This window comes from Ictalurus furcatus, chromosome 4 (genome assembly GCF_023375685.1).
Source record: "Ictalurus furcatus strain D&B chromosome 4, Billie_1.0, whole genome shotgun sequence".
NCBI lineage: Eukaryota > Metazoa > Chordata > Actinopteri > Siluriformes > Ictaluridae > Ictalurus > Ictalurus furcatus.
Window position 1 is genome coordinate 31,944,693 of NC_071258.1, and position 22,737 is coordinate 31,967,429.

The following is a 22,737-nucleotide window of genomic DNA, read 5'->3' on the forward strand; positions in this document are numbered from 1 at the left end:
ATTAATGCATTTTAAAAAGCAAAGGGTTGTCACACCAAATACTGATTTTATTACTGTTTGCTGCTCTTTATTGTAGTTTTTCTTATAGAAATGTTGAATTTTGTTATTTTTTGAAGGCATCTTTGCTTTACAGCATTCATTTACATGTGCCTTTGCACAATACTATATAGAAATTCTGTAGAAATTTTCTGCTGGACGTTTGTTTAGACTGATCATTGTCTGTTTTTAATCCTGTTTTACTGCCTTTCATAAAATAACAATATTTGTAACATTTCAGCCATGACAAGTCCTTTATTGTTGCACAGCTCCCTCTAGTGGACGTCTGACCAAACTTCCATTTATTTATTAGATGGTTCTTTGCAGCAAATTTTTAGATAAACACAACTTTTGTTATTACACATATACACAGGAGTGAAAGACTGAAATAGGGGAGAAATATTTTTAATTTCAGTTGGCCCTATCAGCTTCATCCCTGGAACATGTGTAGACACTGAAGTTGCAAAACCATTCATCTTAAGCAAGGTCAGAATTGTGCTGGAGCTAGAAAGAATCCTGGAAACACAGGAATATACCTGCATGGCAATCCAGTTCATCACTGAGCATTTTGTGGGAAGCCTACATGGACCAGGAGAACACACAGTAACTCGAGCTCAGGACGGAACCAGGGACCCTCTCACCATCTGAGAAGAACAGTAATATAAAATAATATTAATCACAGATAACATGAATTACTAAGCACCAGAGACACTACTGCAACTGTCAGTAGGTACTGAAACATCCCAGTTAGAGTGCAGTAATTTGGACAATCTGACAGAATTATACAGAAACACACATGGAGCACTCACTCGCTTACAGTAAACATTTTATCCTGGTGGATTCAGAGCCTGTCCCGGTCAATACTGGGTATGAGGTGGAAATAAACCCTGGATAGGATATGGATAGGATCTACATGCTTGTGCAATGGCTGGAATTGATTTCCCCTCTTTTCTCAGGTTCACAATGGCTTACTTTTCTCCCATAGACAGCTCTTCATGTTGGTTTATCCTTTTTAACAGCAAATGCAGCCACATGTCCAGGACCAGGGTTGGGAACCTGCTGTTTATATTCCATCATGGCAACCTCTGCTAACCAGTATTTGCTTTACTTTATCACTATTTATTTTGGCTGTGCGTGTGCATCTTTCCCCCAAAAATTCAACATCAACCTTCATTATGAGAAATAATAATTAGAATGATGTTTATTATTTATAGCACTTTTCTCAGACCCAAGGTCACTTATATACACATTTATACTCATAAACACAAACATCCATGCAAGTAAGTGTATGTACACAAATACCCATAAACATACTTGTATAACATATATATTGTCACGTAATGGAGGCTGAGACGGAAGCAAGTGCAGGTAAGGCAGTTTAAAGAGAAACCAAATCCACAGGGTTAGATAGAAATCAATAACCGTAGACAGGCGAGGGTCAAGCGTTCAGATGTTTTCATGGCTCTAAGTTGAGAGGTGTACCATGGAGAGGTATGGGGAAAAAGGGACAGATCTAGTAACTTGGGGAGCAAAAATATTTAGGGTGTTGGAAATGAGATTGTAGTTGGACACCAGTTCTTGAGTACATGAGGAAGAATTAAGAAGAGAGGAGACGTCAAGTGCATTAGGAAAAGAGAGTGGCTTAATGGTGTTCTATTTGTGATAACATATAACGGTCGTTTCGTTATGTTTGCGTGTAGGAGGCTAAACTCAATAAGTTTGTGATCAGAGATACCTAAAAGAGTGCCACAGAGCTGAGAGATGTCTAAGTCAGCAGTGCAAACAATATCTAAAATATGACCCTTAGTGTGAGTACGGAGTCTACATGTTGCCTAAATTCAATGCAATGAAGGACAGACAAAACTACAGAGGTCAAAGTACATGAAGGTGAGTCTAAATGAATGTTTATATCTCCCACAAGGAGAATTTAGAGGATGCAACAGGGAGCAGTTCATTAACCTCAGACAGAAACTGTGGTGCAGGCTTAGGTGGTCGGCAAATCAAAATCATAAGTATAGGGACAATATTCAAATATGTTAAGGCTAGAAATTCAAATGATGTAGCTTCAATGAGATCCACGATTTTAACAGGCAGTCCATTCTTTGAAACCAGAAAGATACTACATAAATTCAACATCCAGACAGCGCTAGAAGATCACAGAGATCAGGAACAGAAGGCACGCTAAAGCTACGCGAGTCATTCTGGTCTCTGAGGCGGAGTTCATCTGCAGCTCCTGACGGACGATCGTCGTGTCGTAGCCGTTCTCTGAGGAGACGCATTCATAAACGCCCTCGTCCTTTTCGCTCATGCTGTCGATCAGCAAAAGGCAGTCCTGTTCAGTTAAGACACACTCTCTTATCCTGCCCCGGTGGTCCCAAACATATGAGGCATACTGGGATTCCATGGGGCAACTAAGGTAGAACTTAGAGTCTCGAGGGACGCTGCTAGGAGAGTTGCTATTTGTCCGGGACTCATTGATTTTGAGGACACCTGCAAAGATAACAGCAGGACAAAGGACAATATTAGAGATCAGACAATATTACACAAGTGTTCAATATTCCTAGTCAATGCAAGTCAAATTTTATTGTCATCCCATCAATATATGTAATATATAAGATAATAACTCCATCCATACTGTGGAATAATATATAAAGTTCCTCAATTGACATGACATGAGTGTAGGACAAAATCAACTCGCACAATCAACTGTTTGCTACTGAAAATGGATTGTGACATGGACTCTATTAAGTACCATCATGTGAGCAGCTTATAAAAACCAATCCTGACCTGACAGTCTACTCTCCTCACAACAGACTCATGGTTAAAGAATAAAACTCTGCCTCCCTTCTGTTTTAAGATATAAGAGTAATACGTGTACATCTTAAAACAGAAATGTTTCTGTACAACATAAACACACTGTCTGCTCTTACACTTTCTCTTTGTTCGCCGAAGCCTATATTTGCAGAAACTGATTCGATTTCATTCAGATTATTTGCTTTAAAACAATATCTTGGGGGCCACTGACAGTTTCTAAACTAACATTCAGTAACCAGGTGGAAAAAAACAATTACACCCTACAATTCAGTAACAGTTTGGGGAAATTTTGTACCACTCTTCTTTACAACATTGCTTCAGTTCATTGATGTTTGTAGGCACGGCTTTCTTAAGATCCACAGCATCTCAGTGGGGTTGAGGTCTGGACTTTGACTTGGCCGTTCCAACACCTATATATTTTTTTCTTCTTTAACCATTCAGATGTTGATTTGCTGGTGTCCTCGGGATCATTGTCCAATTTCGGCCCAGCTTAAATTGCTGGACAGATGGCCTCACATTTATCTCTAGAATATTCTGATATAATGTGGAGTTCATTCTTGTCTGAATGACTGCAAGTTTCCCAGGTCCCACGGCTGCAAAACAAGCCCAAATTATCACCGCTCCGCCCACCATGCTCCATATTCTTTTTGGAGAGAAAACTTTTTCTAATCCACACTTTTTCTTCTCACTGTACAATGGTGAATTTCAAATCGTATGGAGATGGCCTTATAACCCTTAACAGCTGCTTCTCTGAGGTCATGGCCGATGTCCTTTATTCTTGGCATGATGTTGACACAAATGAATCGAGATCACACACTTGTTTATAGAAGTTGGTGGACTTGTATATGTGTTGATAAATAAAAACAGAATTGAAGGAAAAAGTACTTTATTTTAAAAATGTCCTGGATTCAGAGATACAAAATTATATCAATATAATTTAATATAATCGTATAATAATATCAGTCTGGCTTGTATAGGTTTTTTTCAGCTAATAAGAGTTCATAAAGTTTATGGTGGAAGCCAGTGCTTTATTTATTATTGCAATTATAGCTTCATGCATTTAGGGTGCATCTGAAATTCTAGTTTGGAGTAAAAAGCATCCATTAAAGGTTTGACACTCGGCTTGAACGCTTAAATCTTTCTCCAGCAGCAATGCTCCATGGCTTGTTTTTACACATTCTTACTAAACTGCATATTGATTTCTGCTGACTTCTGCTGTGAGCACAATTTTTCTAAAGTGAAATGTAATGTCTAATTAAATAATGTATTACTTTAGTACTTCTACTCTTTTACCAGACACTGATTAATGGCCATAATGGTACTTTTCCAAACCTGCTAGCTTTATATATCTGAAAAAACACCACCACCACTCTGGTGTGAACACACCCTGAATTAACAACAGTGTAATTTAGAAAGAATGAGGTAAGCATGTAGCCTCTCACTCATGCTCTCTCTCTCTCTCTCTCTCTCTCTCTCACACACACACACACACACACACACCCCTACCATTTTCACATAGAGAGTAGTTTCCATGGGTCACATCTTGTAAGGCTCTATGAGGAAAAATTGCACAAATAATTAGGTTTTAGATAAAAAAATAAAAGTTCTGACTGTGAATTATGATGAACATTTCAGCATGTAGAGCAGGACCAACAAGTATGATCTCAAATGTTCTACAATCTTTCTTCACTTTCACTTTCACTTTCAGGATTTAATTATTATTTTACCACACTGCTGTTGAGTTCTCAAATATGATATGATTGAAATATGATTAATTGTCTACAACAGCAGCTCTGACAGCAGTTTTGTTTTATTTATAGAAGTTCGTGAGGACCACACAATTGTTATTCAGGCCCTGATCAATAAAAACATAGAATTGAAGGCGGGTGAACTTTCTTTTCCCCCCATGACTGTAACTTGTCTCAAGGACGTTCCACAACATTAAATGTAACTATAAACGGATAAAAAGTAGGACACGTTCTTTAATCAATAATAAAATGTAACCGTGGTCAAATTGCTGTGGTGTGAGAGGAATAAACACTTCAGGACATGCCGGTATTGTAAAATAATCAACTTCGGGGTGGAAACAGTAACTCTGCTTCACACTGTGTTGCATCTCACCACCCCGTAACGGATTATTTTCCTATAACAGCATGATAAAGAGTGATTTATTCCTTACTTAAGTATAGTATTATTATGGTGGACCATGCTGTAATTCCCATTGATGCAGACAGAGAGTTCCATTCTTTCTCAACATAACTTTGTATGGAATAATAAATAAATAACTAAATCAATAAATATAATGTACACATGCACACACACAATAATACAGAACTAACCCACTAGGTTAGCTTCGACTCATTAGCTTATCTTTCCCTAAATAGGTTAGCTTTCAAGTTTTTTAACTTGAAAAGAGTTTTAAGCCTGAGTGCATGGTTTTAAAACCTACTGTATGTTGGATGTACAGCACTAGACCCATCATCCTTGTGAATAATGGCACTGCACTGCATGTCCTGCATATAGTGTGTTCAAGGGCTCGAACAAACACATAAACACTAGACACCACAATGATGCAGTGCTACTTGACCATGTATTCAAACCAATTGAAATGTCTAGAGAAAATAATTTGAGTGAGTTTCAGCACGTACCCAGTGTTAGCTGAACACGTCTCTAAGTCCAAGTCCCAGCCGCAGTACGGGTCTCGGGCCATCACACACGAGGCGCAGTGTTTCCCGTACACACTGCAGTCCTGCAGGTCGATCTGGATCACCTCACTGATGGAGCTCACATAGAGCTTTTTCTGCAGGATGAAATAATAAATTACTATACTGTACTAAAATATACTATAGGCACAAGATTTACACGTCTGAAGAAACACAGTTCCGCTTTAATAGTAACAGATTCAGTGTTATATATATATATATATATGTATAAATATAGTATACATACGTATACGTTCTTAAGGAGTGTTATTTTGTTGTTTTGTGACATTCTTAGTTTGTCCCAGTAACATGTCCTGCATTATCAGCATAGGTGAGTCCATTTATGACAGGTTTGCCATGTCTCACTAATCAAGATTTGGAACTCATTCTTGTCCCTACTACCCTTCAAAATAAAGATTTGGTCTCCCAAGTGGTGCAACTGAAAAATTCCTATTGTCTGGAGATTGCAAAGTCAAATCCTGATGAAGCCACAGTAATGTGTGGCCAGGAGTCCAACAGGGTCCTATCAATCACAGCAACAATAACCAATCATACAGCAGCAGGGGGTGGATAGCGCTTTCCTCTGTGTTGCGCTGCCCTGTAATGTAGCATGTGCAGCTGTACAAAAAATTGAGCTTGGCTGCCTTCACGTGTCTCAGGGGAAGCACATGTTAGCCTTTACCCTCCCTGGTTGGTATTGGAATTGGCCACAATTAAAATAGGAAGGAAAAATGCTTACTGTTGTACTGTCGAGCAGCATGCTGGAGATGTGTGTCCTGGTTTTAAAGGGCTCGTACTCTGCGATGATGAAGGGGTCACCATCCTGTTCCAGGACTTTATGGACGTTGCCATTGTCTAAGGAAAGAAAACAAACCACAGATTTACTGACCTAATTGCCCTAAACTCAAATGTAAATACCACTCTGCCTGTTAATTTCCCCCAAAACCCCCATATAAACACCCTGTGACTGCCAAATGCCCTTATCATAAAATACCACCTCTGACTGCTAAATGCACCCAAACCCATAAATTTCTCCCTAACTGCTAAATGCCACATATCCAACAGCGCCTTTTTTTTTAGATCAGTAAAACTCACAGCCTTATGTATGCTGTACACCATTTTACACTAGTTTATCATTTCATGGATATGTATATCCAATATTCTGCCAAATAACCCTGAAAGGTCTTAGTTATCAACCGAGAAGCATTACTGGCATCCTAGAAAAATTAACTGGACTTGCAGTTAGTATATTCTGGTCAAAGAAGAAGTCATGTCCAATCTCCAGATCAAGCTACACTGGATCTTTTTGAAACTTTAGTTAAAGTGACATTTTGACAAGAGAGAATGCATAACTCATCAAGGCAGCGATAGAAGAAATGATCATCAGAGGCTGAATGTACGTAACTACGAAACACGAATCAGTCCTGCAGTCATTCTGAAAAGTTTCTTGTTTACAGTCATGTTTCTGTAAGACTACTGCTTTACTGGTAAACAGAAAACTGCTCACCTAGACTCATGAGGAGGACATTATGATGACTGTTTCCTGATCTCCTCCTCTCCACTCTGTCCACCTGCAGGAGTGTGTAGTGATGGTGGTCGAACAACAGAGGGTCCCGTGCAGGCTTAATCCACTGCTTCAACTCCGGACGACGTGTCATAAACTTCAGAAAACTTGGTGATAACGTACGACTGTCTTCTACACACTGTAAAACACAGTTATAACTAATTTAAGAAGGGCGGAGAGATAAAGTTGTGGTTTATTTCTGTTTTACTGAATGGTAGTGTACCTCTCCAGGACGTGGTGAAGAAAACCTCTCAGATTCATCTTTGAATGTGTTGCTCGTGAAGACCCGAATGATGTCGGACATTTTGTAAACACACAACGCTCTCGTGTTGCTATGGGAGAGAAACAGAGGCACAAAGGTCAGCTTTATAGCCTTCACACAAACACACACAAACACACACGGTGTTTCGACCTCCATTAAATGAAGACTACAGACTGTGAGTGTCTAAGGGAACAGAAACAGCTGACAGAAACACAAGGTTCCTGACATCAGAAAGCACTTTTAACTTCCACATGAGTAGTAAATGGAAATATTCCTGAATGAGCACGTCTGGTCACTTCCCAATACAGAAATTACTAGTGGGTAATTATTAGCGTCATCACAACACATTTCATGAAACAACAGCTGGAGTAGCTTGAACCCATAGACTGTGTTTTGCTGACTCAGCTCAAACATTTGTATTTCCGTGTGTGCAGCAGTGTGTAACCGCCAAAGCTGATATGAGCCTGACCTGTGAGGATTTTAAACTCATATGAAATGTTCGTTGCTAGAGACTAGCTATGAGACTAGCTAGCTAACATGAGCTAACACAGCGGGATTTTGAAGAATAATAAAGAGATATTCGTACATTTCCCAAAGCATTACTGTTAGGAATAATTGTTTACGGCCATGTCATTGAGTTCACATATCCTTGTAACAGACACGAGTCTGTTCATCAGGAAGTATATTGTATATATACATCATGCGAATAACACTGAACACCTGGTCAGGTGCTCGCTACGATGCATCATCTTACTAGGCATTTTTGAAGAGGGCGTAAATTGCGGTGTTTTTCCAGTCTGCAGTTTCCAGCACAGCAACGTCCAGCAGCTCGGTATACGAGATCCGCTTCTTCTCATCACCACAAAACATGCGTGCAGTCAGCATGGACGTCCAGCGGTACATCAGAACTGATTTACTGCCACCCCGATCCGCCTGAGTACAGACGGAGGAAATGGTCAGTTTAGTCTGGGCAGAGCAGGAGCTGATTCAAGAGCTGAACTGCGAGCATGAGTGATGGGCAGCTGTAGGCGGAATCTATACTGTTAGGCAAATGTTCTTGAATGTGTGGAGGTTTTAAGGCTTTATTACAGTTTACCCACTATTGGCAGTTAAATATTAAAAACTCCGATTGTAACAGGACTGTAAATGATTGCATTTCCTGATGTTCAACCACAAGGTTAATAAAAAGGGGTCAAAACTTCCTCCGTCCTAAAGACTTTCCTGTGGCTGAAAGTTACAGCTTTACCTTGGACTCTAGTGCTGACACTAGAGACTCATCACAGAAAACTTCAGCATTTACACGTATTTTTAAGGTTTATGTGGAGCTTCCGTCATACAAGTGCCTGCATACGTTGTTAATACTGAAATGAACTTGTATTAGAACAAGCGCAATAATACTGTCAGCACTGCTGCTTAGAAAATTCATTACACACCTTTTAACCAGAGCAATAGTGCTTTGGTATAATTCACTATATCATAATACAGGTTTTTTTTTTTTATTTGTTATGTATCAATTTTATGCCTCATGATCTGTTTTTGCACTCTTCCAGAGCCACCATGCTGGGTGCAGCAACCTGCTTGAAAATCAAGACATGTGTATAACAACACTATCTCACACTGATGACGACGTTTACACGGACAGCAGTAATCTAATTATTGACCGTATTCTGAATAAGACAATATTCTGATTAAGGTATAATAAGAATATAAGAATATTCCTTTCATGTTCCTGTTTTACATGTTATAGAACATAGATCGATTAACAGTACACGTCATTACGTTCCCACGCCACGCCGTCCGACGTTCCCTCTAGAATTTCACGTATCGACATACGTGATAGGTGACATACGGGACCGTTATGGAACCGTATACAGATTTGGGTGTTTTCATTTTTAATTTTACGAAAGCTTCAAGTGCAGTTAATTATTTGTCATGCTGTACGTGCCAAATAGACGACTGCTTGAAGCCGTGGGCTGCGTCCCAAACCGCATACTTACCTACTATATACAGTATCTCACAAAAGTGAGTACACCCCTCACATTTTTGTAAATATTTGATTAGACCTTTTAATGTGACAACACTGAAGAAATGACACTTTGCTATAATGTAAAGTAGTGAGTGTACAGCTTGTGTAACAGTGTAGCAGTGTAGCAGAGCATGATCCCCTCCCTTCAGAGACTGAGCTGCAGGGCAGTATTCCAGCATGATAACCACCCCAAACACACCTCCAAGACGACCACTGCCTTGCTAAAGAAGCTGAGGGTGAAGGTAACCCTTTTGAGCATCTGTGGGGCATCCTCAAACGGAAGGTGGAGGACCACAAGGTCTCTAACATCCACCAGCTCCGTGATGTCGTCATGGGGGAGTGGAAGAGGACTCCAGTGGCAACCTGTGAAGCTCTGGTGAACTCCATGCCCGAGAGGGTTAAGGCAGTGCTGGAAAATAATGCTGGCCACACAAAATATTGACACTTTGGGCCCAATTTGGACATTTTCACTTAGAGGTGTACTCACTTTTGTTGCCAGCGGTTTAGACATTAACGGCTGTGTGTTGAGTTATTTTGAGGGGACAGCAAATTTACACTGTTACACAAGCTGTACACTCACTACTTTACATTGTAGCAAAGTGTCATTTCTTCAGTGTTGTCATATGAAAAGATATAATCAAATATTTACAAAAATGTGAGGGGTGTACTCACTTTTGTGAGATACTGTAGTAGCCGAGATACATGCATCTTGCCTACTATATAGTGTATACATGTATTTCTCCTACTGTATAGCAGGTAAGTACACGGTTTGGGATGCAGCCATACTCTCTTGTTTGCCATCAAACGGTTGAGCACTGCCGTGTGTGATCGTGTCCTGTCACAAAATGCGGTGAAAACTCCCACATGATGTTAATAGTGTGATTAAGGTGTGTACATGTCTGTGACGCACGTCGATAATGCGACTAAAACAGGAGTACTCCACACGTCTTAATTCCATTTGTGTTTACTTTGAGTATTACTTTAGTCGGATTAAGGTCATCAATAATCTCTGTTTACATGCTAGTTTCTTAATCAGGGTATCGTCTTAATCGGGTTCATATCGGATTATTGTTGTCCATGTAAACGTACTGACTGGCTCTATTATAAGCTGTTTATATAAAAAGTTCATGGCCTTGTTGTTGTTCTGTAAAAGCAGAACTCGAATAAAAACATAAACGCAGAAATATTATTTCAGGCAAAACACAACGTCACGCAGCTTACCATGCAGATCTGAGAAACTCGGGGTATCCAGAGGGTCATGTCCGAATCCGGGTCCTGGTTCTGCTCGATGAAGAAGGAATACACTTTTCCATCCAGTGACCCATTGCCTTCATTTGCTAATATTTTTACATTCCTCTGCTCTGAAACCAGAGAAAAACAAGTGATCAGGCTTAGATATTTGAAAAGTTAAGTTTAGCCACAATGCTGGAATGACCAACTTGCATAATTTTAGATTTAGTGGATAAAGACTACCCATTAGTATAATCTTGTCACAATACCCCAGGACAGTGCCTCTCCCTGCTAGTAGAGGTCAGTGTCCCCAGAAGTCTAGCCATCTGCCCATTTCCCAGTCACTCTAGTATTTTGCGATTTTGCGATCGAAGAAACTAGCGCAACTCAAATAAAAAAAAATCTCCACAATATTCACAGGAGCTTGCGGTTTTTCAAAATTACTGCAGATTTTCCGCAGATTTGGACCAAGAAGCGTCATGTGACGTCAACACAGTGTGCATTCAGCCAAAGCTCCCTTCGATTCACGTGCGTCAAACATGGGTACAGCTAAAAGGTCTTATTTGCCAACAAACATCACTGTGAAAGAATTCCATCAATTGCAATTTCGCCAATTCAAGTAGTTTTCCAAAAAAAAGCACAAAAAAACTCCATAAATTGCACCGCAAATTTTGAAAAAATCCACAGCTAAATCAAGCATTGTCGGGCGCAACTATCACAAAAAACTGAGTTCCTGTTTGCTGTCTACTTCCTGGTTTGCTCACTATATAAGGACATGGTTCATGTTACTAATTGTGAAGTCTTGCCCTTTATTGTAATTATAACAGTTCTGAGCGGTCTTTTCCCTGACTGCTATTTCTGCTGTTGCTATTTTGAGCTGCCTGATTGCTATTTCTGTTCCTTTTCCATTTTGCTACTCTGTGTTTGACTATTCTTTGGATTTCGCTTGTGTTTCAATGTTTATCGATGCCAATACTCTGTTTGACCACTGCTTACTTAACCACTACGATATTTGGACTGTGATTCAGCAGCTGGATGCAGCATGTCTCTCTCACCGGTTTGTCTCGACTGTGTCCAGGTGATTCCGCCAGCGGTCCATCTGTAAAGGCCTTCGCTAGTTTGTTCACTCTTCCCACTCGAGACTGTGTAATATAGCGAGTCACCTGGGATACACACAACAAACACACATCAGGCACGGGGTATGATACACATTCAGAATTCACCAGCTGGGTTCGTTTTGCTTAGACAAAATATTGGCAAAGAATTGTTTTTGATAACATTATAGTTGTTTGTTGCAAATTGTATCATACGAGCAGATTATATTTGCTCACTAACGAGGCTAGTTTTTTTCACCAGCACATTCCGGCATGGGCAGTGGAAGTTCAGTGGTTAAGAGGTTGAACTACTGAGTGGAAGGTTGTGAGTTCAAACCCCAGCACAGCCAAGCAAGGTCCTTAACCCTCAACTCTCAGATAGATAAACATAAGTCACTCTGGATAAGGTCCTCTGTTAAACACCATAAATGTTTATTCTGTTTCACTTGTCCTCTGTGTGACCTGATTGGTTGGGAGATGGAAAGTTCTTAACATCACTTTTTTTAACTTTTGAGGCTTCGCTGTGGCCGACAAAACTTCAGCAACAGCACTTTTTAAAAAGTGGATGTATTCCAATGGCCTTGCAGCTGTTAAAGCATGTGTAGGTGGCTGAATAAAAAAAAATGTTAAAGCACACCTATTATGGTTTTGAAACGTGCCTAATTTTGTTTTAAAGGTCTCATACAATAGATTTACATGCATCCGAGGACAAAAAATACTTTAACGTGCTCATAATTTAAACTGCAGCATTACCTTTCCCCCCACCCAGTGTCACAAATGACTCATTAAATGATTCGTTCTAAAGGATTCGTTCTAAACTCCTCCTTTCAGAGAGCATACTCTGCTCTGATTGGTCAGATGTCCCAGTCTGCTGTGATTGGTCTACCGCTGTCAGCGTGTTTCAAAAAGGAAACACCCACTACCGTAACGAGTTTCAGCTCCGTCTGTCAGCGAGCAGCAGATGAAGACCAGAGGCGGGGTTTATTGTTATAAACCTACGTAGGTTAGTACAGGAAGTAAAGTCTGGAATCACTAACGACTCGACTCAGCTGTTCAGAATCGATTCCTTCTTTTGGGAGTCGATAACTCTGTTTGTCGTGCGCTTTGATTTTTGAAACTTTGCAGACTTTTTACATTCAGAAACAGCGACATATATAACACACTGCATGAAAGGGACTATTTGAAAAACCATAATAGGTGCACTTTAAAGCAGCCTAATGACAGATATTTTGTCTTCTGGACAAATATGAAGGACTGCTGCATACATCCTTCTCGGGCAGCACGATCCCATTCCGTGCTTCCAGCAGAACTGTTACTGCTACAAGACTGCGAGAATAAACTGTGATGAAAGCTTACGCAAACAGCGCTATGAAAATAACGTCAGTTACTAATCTATAACTAATCTGTTCCCACACAAATGCAAATGACATCTGGCCTGTGCGTTAAACATTAATTCCAATAAAGAAACTGCTCAGATAACATGCACATCGCCTTAAACCTTTCTCTCAAACTCTCACAAGATGCTGGTCACTGTATTAGCTTTGGCATCTTTAGTGAATGTGCTTTAGTTCTTTGCTAAATGCCTCTCTTTCCTCCCTGCACTTCCTTTTCCTACAATTCACCTCTACAATTCTTCAGAAAGTTTCAGATTAGCTTCCAAAAATTGTTTACTGCCTAATCGAAACAGAAACTGTGTGACTGTGTGAACTGGGCATCTATTCTAACTGTCAACAGCTCATGTTTGGATACACTGAAGTGTACTCTGAAACTAGTGCAGAATATAAAGTGAGCTCCATTATTAATGGCACCCTGAGTACAAAATGTGGTTAATTAGCATAGATTGATAATTGAAAATACTTGTTTTTCAACGAACGCATCATAGTTAGGGATGCATCAGTAGCTACACCGGTATCGGTACAAGTCCGATAGCAGGCTCATTTGCTCTGCACGGAGTCTTCTTCTGTAAGGTATGCGCAAGGAATCTGAGAGCATTCCTCAATACAGAATCTCTCCACATGGACATGGATTTAGGTCAGGGGACTACGATACCAAGGGTGCCAATAATTCTGATCTAGACTGTACGTTTGGTATTCAATACAGTAGGTTACAGTGATACTTTGTCTCCCAAGAGTGAATGAAAGAAGTATTAGCAGCTTGATCTGTGAAGAAACGCAGGTCTGAACGCGTTCTTACCAACGTGCAAAGACGGGTCATCGATTTGTGTTGGATGCATCAGTATGGAGCAGTTCACAGGAATGTTCTCTGAGTTCTGGCATGAAATATAAAGACAGCTTTTAGAATATTATTCACAATCCAATACGTTTCCTGTCATGTTTAAAATGAAATTACATGCAGTAAGTCCTGCCAAGTGTAAGGACCGGCATACAAGTGCATAATCACATCCACACGGCAGACTTGTGTTTGAAGAGCATTTGAAGCAAAAAAAACCCCATAAACATACCACATCACAGCACTTTGTATTCCCTTTTCTGGATCCACACATGAACAGTGGATTTCCATTCCTCCCCTCTTTCAGCAGAGTGATTTTGTATTCACAATCCTGAAAATCAATACAGACATTTCAACAACTGACAAATAATAACTTATTTTGTTCTCTTTTGACTCCCAACACACCCAAAGCCTGAGAACTAAAGACTGTATAATTGAGACCGTATGTCCGTCATTTTCACAGAGGAAGACCGTCCCGTCACGGTTTATAATCAAAGTGTTCTATCGCTGATCAAGAGCGTAAATGTTTCTGTCTACACATAGCGTAACCTGGTACAGTGCGCACTGAGGACCACCTGCTAGGAAACGGAGGAGTTTGTTTAAGAAAAGCTTGCTCAATAGTTTAGACCAAGCAAAACAGAACCACTCCCAACACCAAAGTCAACACGTATGCAAAAAAATACGTCTACGAGTCATATTTGCAACAAGTATGCAGATTTCAGATGGGTTTAAGACTTCTTTTTTCTTTCTTCTTTTTATAAATAAGCTAACCAGCTCTTTATATAATAATCATCCATCTGTTGTTCAACAAGACATGATCAATTCTATAACATATACTGTAGAGAACAACAGATATAGATAAAGATATATAAACAGCAGCTCTGACAACAGTTCCAGCTGCATATTTAGATCACAGCCCTCAATCTAATTAACACTCTATCATTTTTATCATTTCTATAGTAACAACCACACGAACGGGTTATAAATATATTGTTGTTATTTAATAAAGAAAACATCTACTCAATGATACATGGATTGATTGTTGGAAGGAGTCTCCAGTGTTGTGTTACTTTTGTTACTTCGGAGCGGTACGCGTAACTGTGCTTTGCCCCAGGCAGTACGTATTGTAGAATTATAATCATTATTCGTGTATTTACATTGTATTACATTACAGAAAATAACTTGGGTGTGTTTGGAACAGGAACAAAACTACACTATGACCCGTTTACACACTTTACGGCATTAAAGTAAAATTAAAATCCTAATGAGCAGTGCATTTCACAAGCATAAATCATCATATAGTATGTGTGGAACTTACAGTAGGATTGCTCTTGCATTCCCGTTCAAATATTGGCACATGCACCTGTCCACAAAGTAAAACACTTGAGTTAATATCATCAGTAAATAAAGCTGTAGTAAGACAGTTCATCATTCTGTATGTCAAGAGGTTCTAGAGATAGTCTTTTTTTATCTCTAAGGGTGCTGCTGGTTTCCTGTGTAGCTTCACTACTATCATAATATCTAAACACAAAGAAACACCACAGCTAGAGTAAGTTAAAATGAAGCTCAAAGGGTTTCTGGACCTTTCCTCGGCAGGTCAGGTGTCTACGATGCTTATGAGGAAATCCGTACAAACGCTGTCCTTCTGTCCTTTTTTCAAAATCCTGGTCTACCTCAGATTGTGTAGCATTTTTAATGCATCTATTCCTCTTATTATTATTATTATTACTATTATTATGTTTATGATAATATAGAGTATGATAGTATATGTTACATGATATCAAGTGAGATATAGAAAGAGATGCTGGGATTACAGTTTACCTGCTTCACTGCTGGATGTTCTCCTGGATTTAACATGTACAGGCCCTGAGGACTTCCTGCATAGATGTTTACACTGTGGGGATCACGGATCAGCTTCAGGTTATCAATCGTGTGTCCACTTGATGTATTAAAACTGAGAAATTCTGCATCTGAGAGAGAAAAAGAGAGAGAGAGAGAGAGAGAGAGACAAAGATCTATGATGTTTTTGGAGAAAAGGTCTGAGGAAAGGTCTGTGGGAAGGGAAATCTATGCCACAATGAAACAATTCCAGTGGAAAACACAAAATCGAATGTCTTCATTAGATCTTATCTTCAGTAAGCGCTTTATCCTGGTCAGGGTCGCAGTTGATCTTTGGCCTATCTTGTGCAATCACATGATGGTTCCCATCACAGGGCGCCATGCACAGACACACATTAACATCTAGGGGTAATTTAGAGCTGCCCGTCTATCTACCAGCATGTATTTTTGGGAGGTAGGAGGAAACCGGAGAATCCGGAGGAAACCCACACAGACACAGGATCAAACAGAGAACCTTGGAGATGTGAGCCTCCATGCCACAAATGCAGTGCACACATGATAAATTACTTTTCAATAGTGATCTGTAGAAAATGTGCCGAAATAAAAGGTTCAACCGTGATTACATTGATTTCAGTGATACCCACCTTGAAATGTAGTCAGTGTTACAGTATTAGTTATATATTGTAAGACTGTGCAGTATTCTCCTGTGCAGTGTTTTAAATGTCACAGAACCACAACCACTGAACCTTTTTGCATTTGCCCAGATGATGGAGTTATCGGACATAAATATCGGACCGGGTATAATGATTATCTATTCTATATAAAATCTATCTATATGTAACCTAATCTACAATCTGTTTTTGATAGATAGATAAATAGATAGATAGTCTTGCAATAGATAGTCTTGCGTTCTAAAAACATTCGCATACGAATGATGCAAATTGGGACGGAGGGCGCGTCTCTGTCACGATTTCCCCTCGAGCTAGCTGTAGCATGTAGCGAGCTCAGAAACCCAAAGTGCGAGCCGATACACGAGCTCTTGGCGAACGCACGCTTTTAGTCTTCAGTGACACTGACTTTGTTTATTTTTGACCCGTACTTTTGTTATGGTTTATGTCCTGTCTCCGCCCCTGTATTGTCATTGGTTGTTTCCCGTATGTGTTGCATCATTGTTTTCAGCTGTCTTGTGTTTCACCCCTGATTACGTCTGTCATTTAAACCCCTCGTGTCTCTTTGCAATTCGTGTAGTATTGAGTGTTATCACCATACCAAGGGTCTGCACAATGTAACTCAGTTTGTGGGACTATTAATAAAGGAGTTTGGGAGTCCAGAGTACGCCCCCAGAGATCGCCTGACCCTTTGTCTGTTTTTCGACCACACTATTGTCTCATGATTTGGATTTCTCTGCATGCCTCTCTGTATTAAAAGCTCTTTTCTGCACTTGCATCCATCCTAACCCTCATTACGAGGAATACGCGGAAGAATACTACGCCTAACCATGGATGCAGCAGGAAGACGGAGGAGACATCCACTAAGGTTAAACAAGTGCTATATAAGTGCAGACCATTTACCATTTACATGCCTGCATCCCGTATATGCCCACCCAGAACTTCAAACAATGCCTCGCCAGTTGTGTGTGTTGGAAGAGACCGACAGAAAATAATGTCCTTATCAATATTACCATTTTTGATATATCTGGCATAAGTAAGCAACTGTGCAAACCCTGCAACATCAGTTGTCTCATCAAGCTGCAGGGCATAGTACTCGCTTTGCATGATGTTGGCTAGCAAATGCTCCTTAACATCACTTGCCATGTCAGATATGTGGCGGATAACGGTGTCGTTAGAAAGGGGGAGGTCACCAATCTGTTGTGCGGAATTCTCTCCAAACATGACTTCACAGATATCTTTGGCAGCTATGGAAGTATAATAGTGCCAAATGTCCTCAAGGTAAAATGGCATGTTGAATAACATAACTTGAATAAAAAACATATCGCAATGACAATACTTGAATTTTTCTGCCAAGCAATTTGACACAAATTGAAGAAAAAAAAAACAAAAAACACAGCAATAACAATGCTTGAATTATTTTCCTCTGCAATTCATTGGGATTGTATATTTCCATTGAAAACAAAATTCCAGCATTCAAAATTCAATGCACACATTCACCTTTCTCAAATACAGCTCCAAAATATTCAGCTGTTAAAATACCATCTTCATTATTCTTCAGGTAGGATTTCAACACATTATTTTTCAACCTCACAAATTCAGGTCTTCACAGCAGGTTAGATTAGCGCCTCGGCAATTGTGTGAGGGTTTTCCTGATTTAACAACTCGTTTCGAGACGTGGTAGGACGCGTCTAGACACCTGTTAGACACTGATGTGTGTTTGCTGATGTTGTGTTTCTGTTGTGCAACGCAAGATAACGTTCATTTGAAAAAAAAATTAAAAATCGAAGGGTTTCTCTTTGAGTGTCGGGTGTTTGGTTTCCAAATGGCGCTTCAACTTGCATGGCTTCATGCAATCGTTTGACCTGCGTGAAGTTGCCAGCCCCCCCCCCCCCCCCTCACCAACGCAAAACGTCAGCAAAATAGCCTCAATCGTTTGTTCTTCGTTTGTGCCGGTTTGTGCCGATAAAAGTTTCGTTTGTGCTGCTTCCGTTTTTAAAATATTATACATTGACTTATAGGCGCCAATCTCCTCGGTGTGAGCACCCTTTATTAGTTAATATAATATAATATAATAATAATATTAATATTATTAGTTAACTTTAATCATAATGGTAAAACGTTCAAAGAGCTAAGATTGTCAATGTTTCTTGAACAGAAAACTCATTGTTAATACTAGTATGGCTATGAAATGCTAATTACAGCTGCACATGGTACCATGTTAGTTTTTTGAATACGTTGTGCATCTAAGGGTCAACATTACCATATTGGTCGTAATATAAGATATAATATCCTTATATATTATTACTATATTTTCCTTGTATTCTGGCAAATACAGTAATACATGAAAACAAGTTTATACTGTATATGACATTTTGTGCATCAGGATTATTTCAGTGGGTAATTATGTTTTGCTTATGCCAGATGCCCAAGAAAGCAACGGTCGAGAGGGATTCAATTTTCACAGTCCTCTGTTCATCAAAAGAGGCCATAGTCCAAAACTGCAACATAGCTACTCCTAATCAGAGCATCTGGACAGAGCTTAGTGAGCAGCCATAAAACAAGATCACTGCAAAGGCTCTATATACTTTTGTTAAATTGAACAGACAAAACATCTGGACTGCTTTAGGGTTAATTTATGAAAGTGATCATGAAACAAGTGGCAGTAGTGATGACACTGATTTTGAGCCAGGGTCCCTTTCCCCAAGACCAAAAGATTGCTGGACTTTTGATCTTCAAGTTCCATTTCAGAAATGGATTGAATTCATGCCTGAAACAGTAGTTCTCAAAAAAAAAACATAAAAAAGGGAATACACAGTTTTGAAGCCTGGCATCTGGACACATGTGATAAATCATCACATTTGGGAAGAAGTGAAAAGCCCCTGCACATTTGTCTTTAAAAGAGCCAAGGTCTATTCATCAGTAACAGAGAAATTCCTAGAAATCAGAGGCAATTGTAAGGAATGTCATGGCCACATTCACAGAAAATGTGACAGAGAGCCTGAAATGAACAGCCCAATGGCGCTCAATTGTTTAATTAAAAACACTGATGACTCCCTTTTCTTTGTGTGAATTTCCCTCCAATCTGATGCTCCAAGGAGAGAGATTTACTTTAAGGGAGGTCATTGCTTTCAGACGAGGCTTAACCCAGGATGCTCTTGGACATTATGTGGCCTAGTGCAGGAGGTCTCCATGTGTCTGTGAGATGTATGATGTGTGTTATACACAAAAGACTGATTGCATTGTTTAAATTTATATACTTTCACAAATTCAAGTATTTTTGTTCTAAGTGTTTTTAAGTTTAAGTTTTTAAAGGTCCATTATTTGCGTCAAAGGATGTTTGATAATTCACAGTAATTCAATTTCACACGTAAAATCATTTTGGCTTAAATCTTAATTTATTGAGTCATTTACGCCATTAAGTTTCCACACACACACACACACACACACACATATATATACACATTATATACGTATATATATATATATATATATATATATATACATACATACATAAACATATACAAACATACACACACACACACACATATATATATATATATATATACACATACATATATATATATACATCCATCCATCCATCCATCTTCTACCGCTTACTCGCTTACTCCTTTTCAGGGTCACGGGGAACCTGGAGCCTATCCCAGGGAGCATCGGGCACAAGGCGGGGTACACCCTGGACAGCGTGCCAGTCCATCGCAGGACACAATCACATACACACTCACACTATATATATATATATATATATATATATATATATATATATATATATATATATATACACACACACACATATGTATACACACACACACACGCACATATATACACACACACACACACACACACACATATGGCCTATGTACGTATAAACAGAGCTACAGCATAACAGATTGTGGTGCGTGTATTTATTTATGACAATGTTAATATTACGACTGTTATTCTCATAACAACATATACAGTAACAAGTCCAAACACTTACCTTGGAGTTCGTGTTACATTTCACACATCCTGTGCCCCGCTGTGTCCCTTAAAAGTTGAAAACGCACAGTGGATAGGTAACAATTACGTGAATGCGACTTTTTAATGTGATTTATCGTTTGGATTTTACCTTGTTACTTCAGCTGTACTGTTAAAATAAAAAATAAAAAATAAATAAATAAATAAATAAATAAATAAATAAATAAAAAGACAGTCGGCACAAACGATTGAGACTATTTCGGGTTAATTTGGAGCATGTGTGGGGATGGTGACGTCATCTCGTACAACTTAATGTCTAATATAATAAAAATGAAAGCAGCACAAACGATTGAGACTATTTTGCTGACGTGTTGCGTTGGGGGGGCGGGGGGCAGACTCCCCCGATAAGGGCAGACGCCCTTATCCAGACCAACTAACAATTATCTCTTGACAGTGTAGTCTATGTGCACCTGAAGGTTTGTATTTAGACAAAATGTATCCAGTCATACAGAACACTCCAGAACTGACACATCTCACCTACAAAGCTACACACTGTCTGATAACAGAGCACTGATCCAGACTGAAACCAGTAAAGACATTAAGAATAAAAAGATTGTAGGAAGTAATATGGTGTTAGATTAATGAGAGATAGTAAATAGACAGATGGAGTTAGAGTCATGTCTCTTACTTTCACTCTTCACTCGGATCCTCGCCTTACGCAGATGAATCCCGAGTGTGGAGCTGGAAAATGTAGTCCAGAGTAAAGCTAAAAGCAGTGTGTGTACTCCTCTGGGGGCCATCATCAGTCTAAATACTGTATATTTAGAGGTATATTTATAGCTATAAATTTCAGCAAAAACTTCAGCAAAAACTGCGCCTATTGGATTCATTCACTGGGCGGGTCTTTGGGAGGGTCTAGAAGGTTTCGGTTTATGTTACTGAGCTGTTTAGGAAAAATAATATAATATTTGCTCTGTTTCGTGCGAACGATTTAATTACGAGATACTATCTCGAGGCTCATCAAAAATTATAGCAGGGGCCAGAGAACAAGCAGACAGTGTAAACAAAGTCATATCCTTATTCCTAGTTGAGGCACAAGCACAGGCACAGATAAAAAAAAAAAAGAAAGAAAGAAAAAAAAAAACACTGGAAACGACCAGAAATAGAAACACAGAACTGGCAACCAGAAAAACACAGCTCATCACTTACAGTAATCAGCAGAAAAACAAGATCGGTTCTGAATCGCGTCTAACAATCAGAAAAACGATTTTAATAGCTTTTATCATTTATCTTTTTAGTGTTTTTTTGTTTGTTTGTTTGTTTGTTTATTTGTTTTGTTTTGTTAAATGTGTATCCGCTTTCGTCCGAAGCGTGATTCTGGTGAGCTGCGCATCAGAAACGCAGCACAGCAGTTCAGGACTTTAAGTGCCACTGTGTTGCGTTTCTGATGCGCAGTGCTGCGTTTCTGATGCTCAGTGTTGCGTTTCTGATGCTCAGTGCTGTGTTTCTGATGCTCAGTGCTGTGTTTCTGATGCTCAGTGTTGCGTTTCTTATGCGCAGTGCTGGGTTTCTGATGCGCAGTGCTGCGTTTCTGATGCGCAGTAGTCATTCTTTAGTTCACTACTATTTCTATTTAACAAAATGTCATGTTCCTTAACTCAAAATGATCAGGTGTGGCCTGTAGACACATTCTGTAGAGTTTAGAAGAATTGTCATTACTTAAAAGAGGAAGAAGGAAACTGTGGAGAATATTATTATTATTATTATTATTATTATTAACAATAATAATAATAATAATAATAATAATAATAACAATAGTAGTAGTAGTAGTAGTAGTAGTAGTTGTTGTTGTTGTTGTTGTGATGAACAATATTGTCACTGTGACAGTATTTAATGTTTGGTTTTGTTGGGGGTTTTAATTCTACAATGATACAATTAAAATATGATTATTTTTTAAATAATTTATTTTTGTTGGTCACTAAATAAATGTCTTCTGTTTTGTTCAAATTCAGTATTGATGCTGCAAGAGATGATGGCACTCTTGGAAGACTGGTTAATGATGACCGCGTTAACCCCAACTGCAAAATGAAGGGAATCATTGTGAAAGAAAAGCCCCATTTATGCCTTTTTGCTTTAAGAGACATAACAACTGGAGAGGACATCAAATATAATTATGGAGATGCTGATTGTCCTTGGAAGAGTAAAGTAAGAATGTTACTTCTTGTAGTAATCGTGGATAATTAGATGCCAAATAAGTTAAGATAAGATAATACTTTATTAATCCCCAGATGGAGA

The 22,737-nt window shown here is 39.2% G+C and overlaps 1 protein-coding gene across 1 annotated transcript; it reads right to left on the bottom strand.

Moving 5' to 3' along the window:
- Positions 1-439: 439 nt before the first annotated feature.
- LOC128607019 (semaphorin-7A-like) lies at positions 440-21,739 on the bottom strand. The gene is made up of 14 exons (XM_053623633.1): positions 21,131-21,739; positions 15,779-15,927; positions 15,276-15,320; positions 14,190-14,288; positions 13,922-13,997; positions 11,690-11,797; positions 10,626-10,765; positions 8,133-8,311; positions 7,340-7,448; positions 7,060-7,255; positions 6,292-6,407; positions 5,499-5,650; positions 4,357-4,403; positions 440-2,526 (listed from the first exon to the last, which is right to left on the bottom strand). The coding sequence occupies exons 1-14, from the start codon at positions 21,330-21,332 to the stop codon at positions 2,183-2,185; spliced, it is 1,962 nt and encodes a 653-aa protein (XP_053479608.1). The 5' UTR covers positions 21,333-21,739; the 3' UTR covers positions 440-2,182.
- Positions 21,740-22,737: the final 998 nt, after the last annotated feature.

Excerpts from the sequence above, each read along its gene's own strand:
- LOC128607019 (XM_053623633.1), bottom strand. The coding sequence starts at position 21,332 with ATGAATCCAATAGGCGCAGTTTTTGCTGAAGTTTTTGCTGAAATTTAT. Across the intron at positions 6,408-7,059 it reads TGTCCTCCTCATGAGTCTAG|ACAATGGCAACGTCCATAAA; the intron begins GTGAGCAGTTTT and ends TTCTTTCCTTAG. Across the intron at positions 2,527-4,356 it reads CTACTCTCTATGTGAAAATG|GTGTCCTCAAAATCAATGAG; the intron begins GTAGGGGTGTGT and ends TTATCTTTGCAG.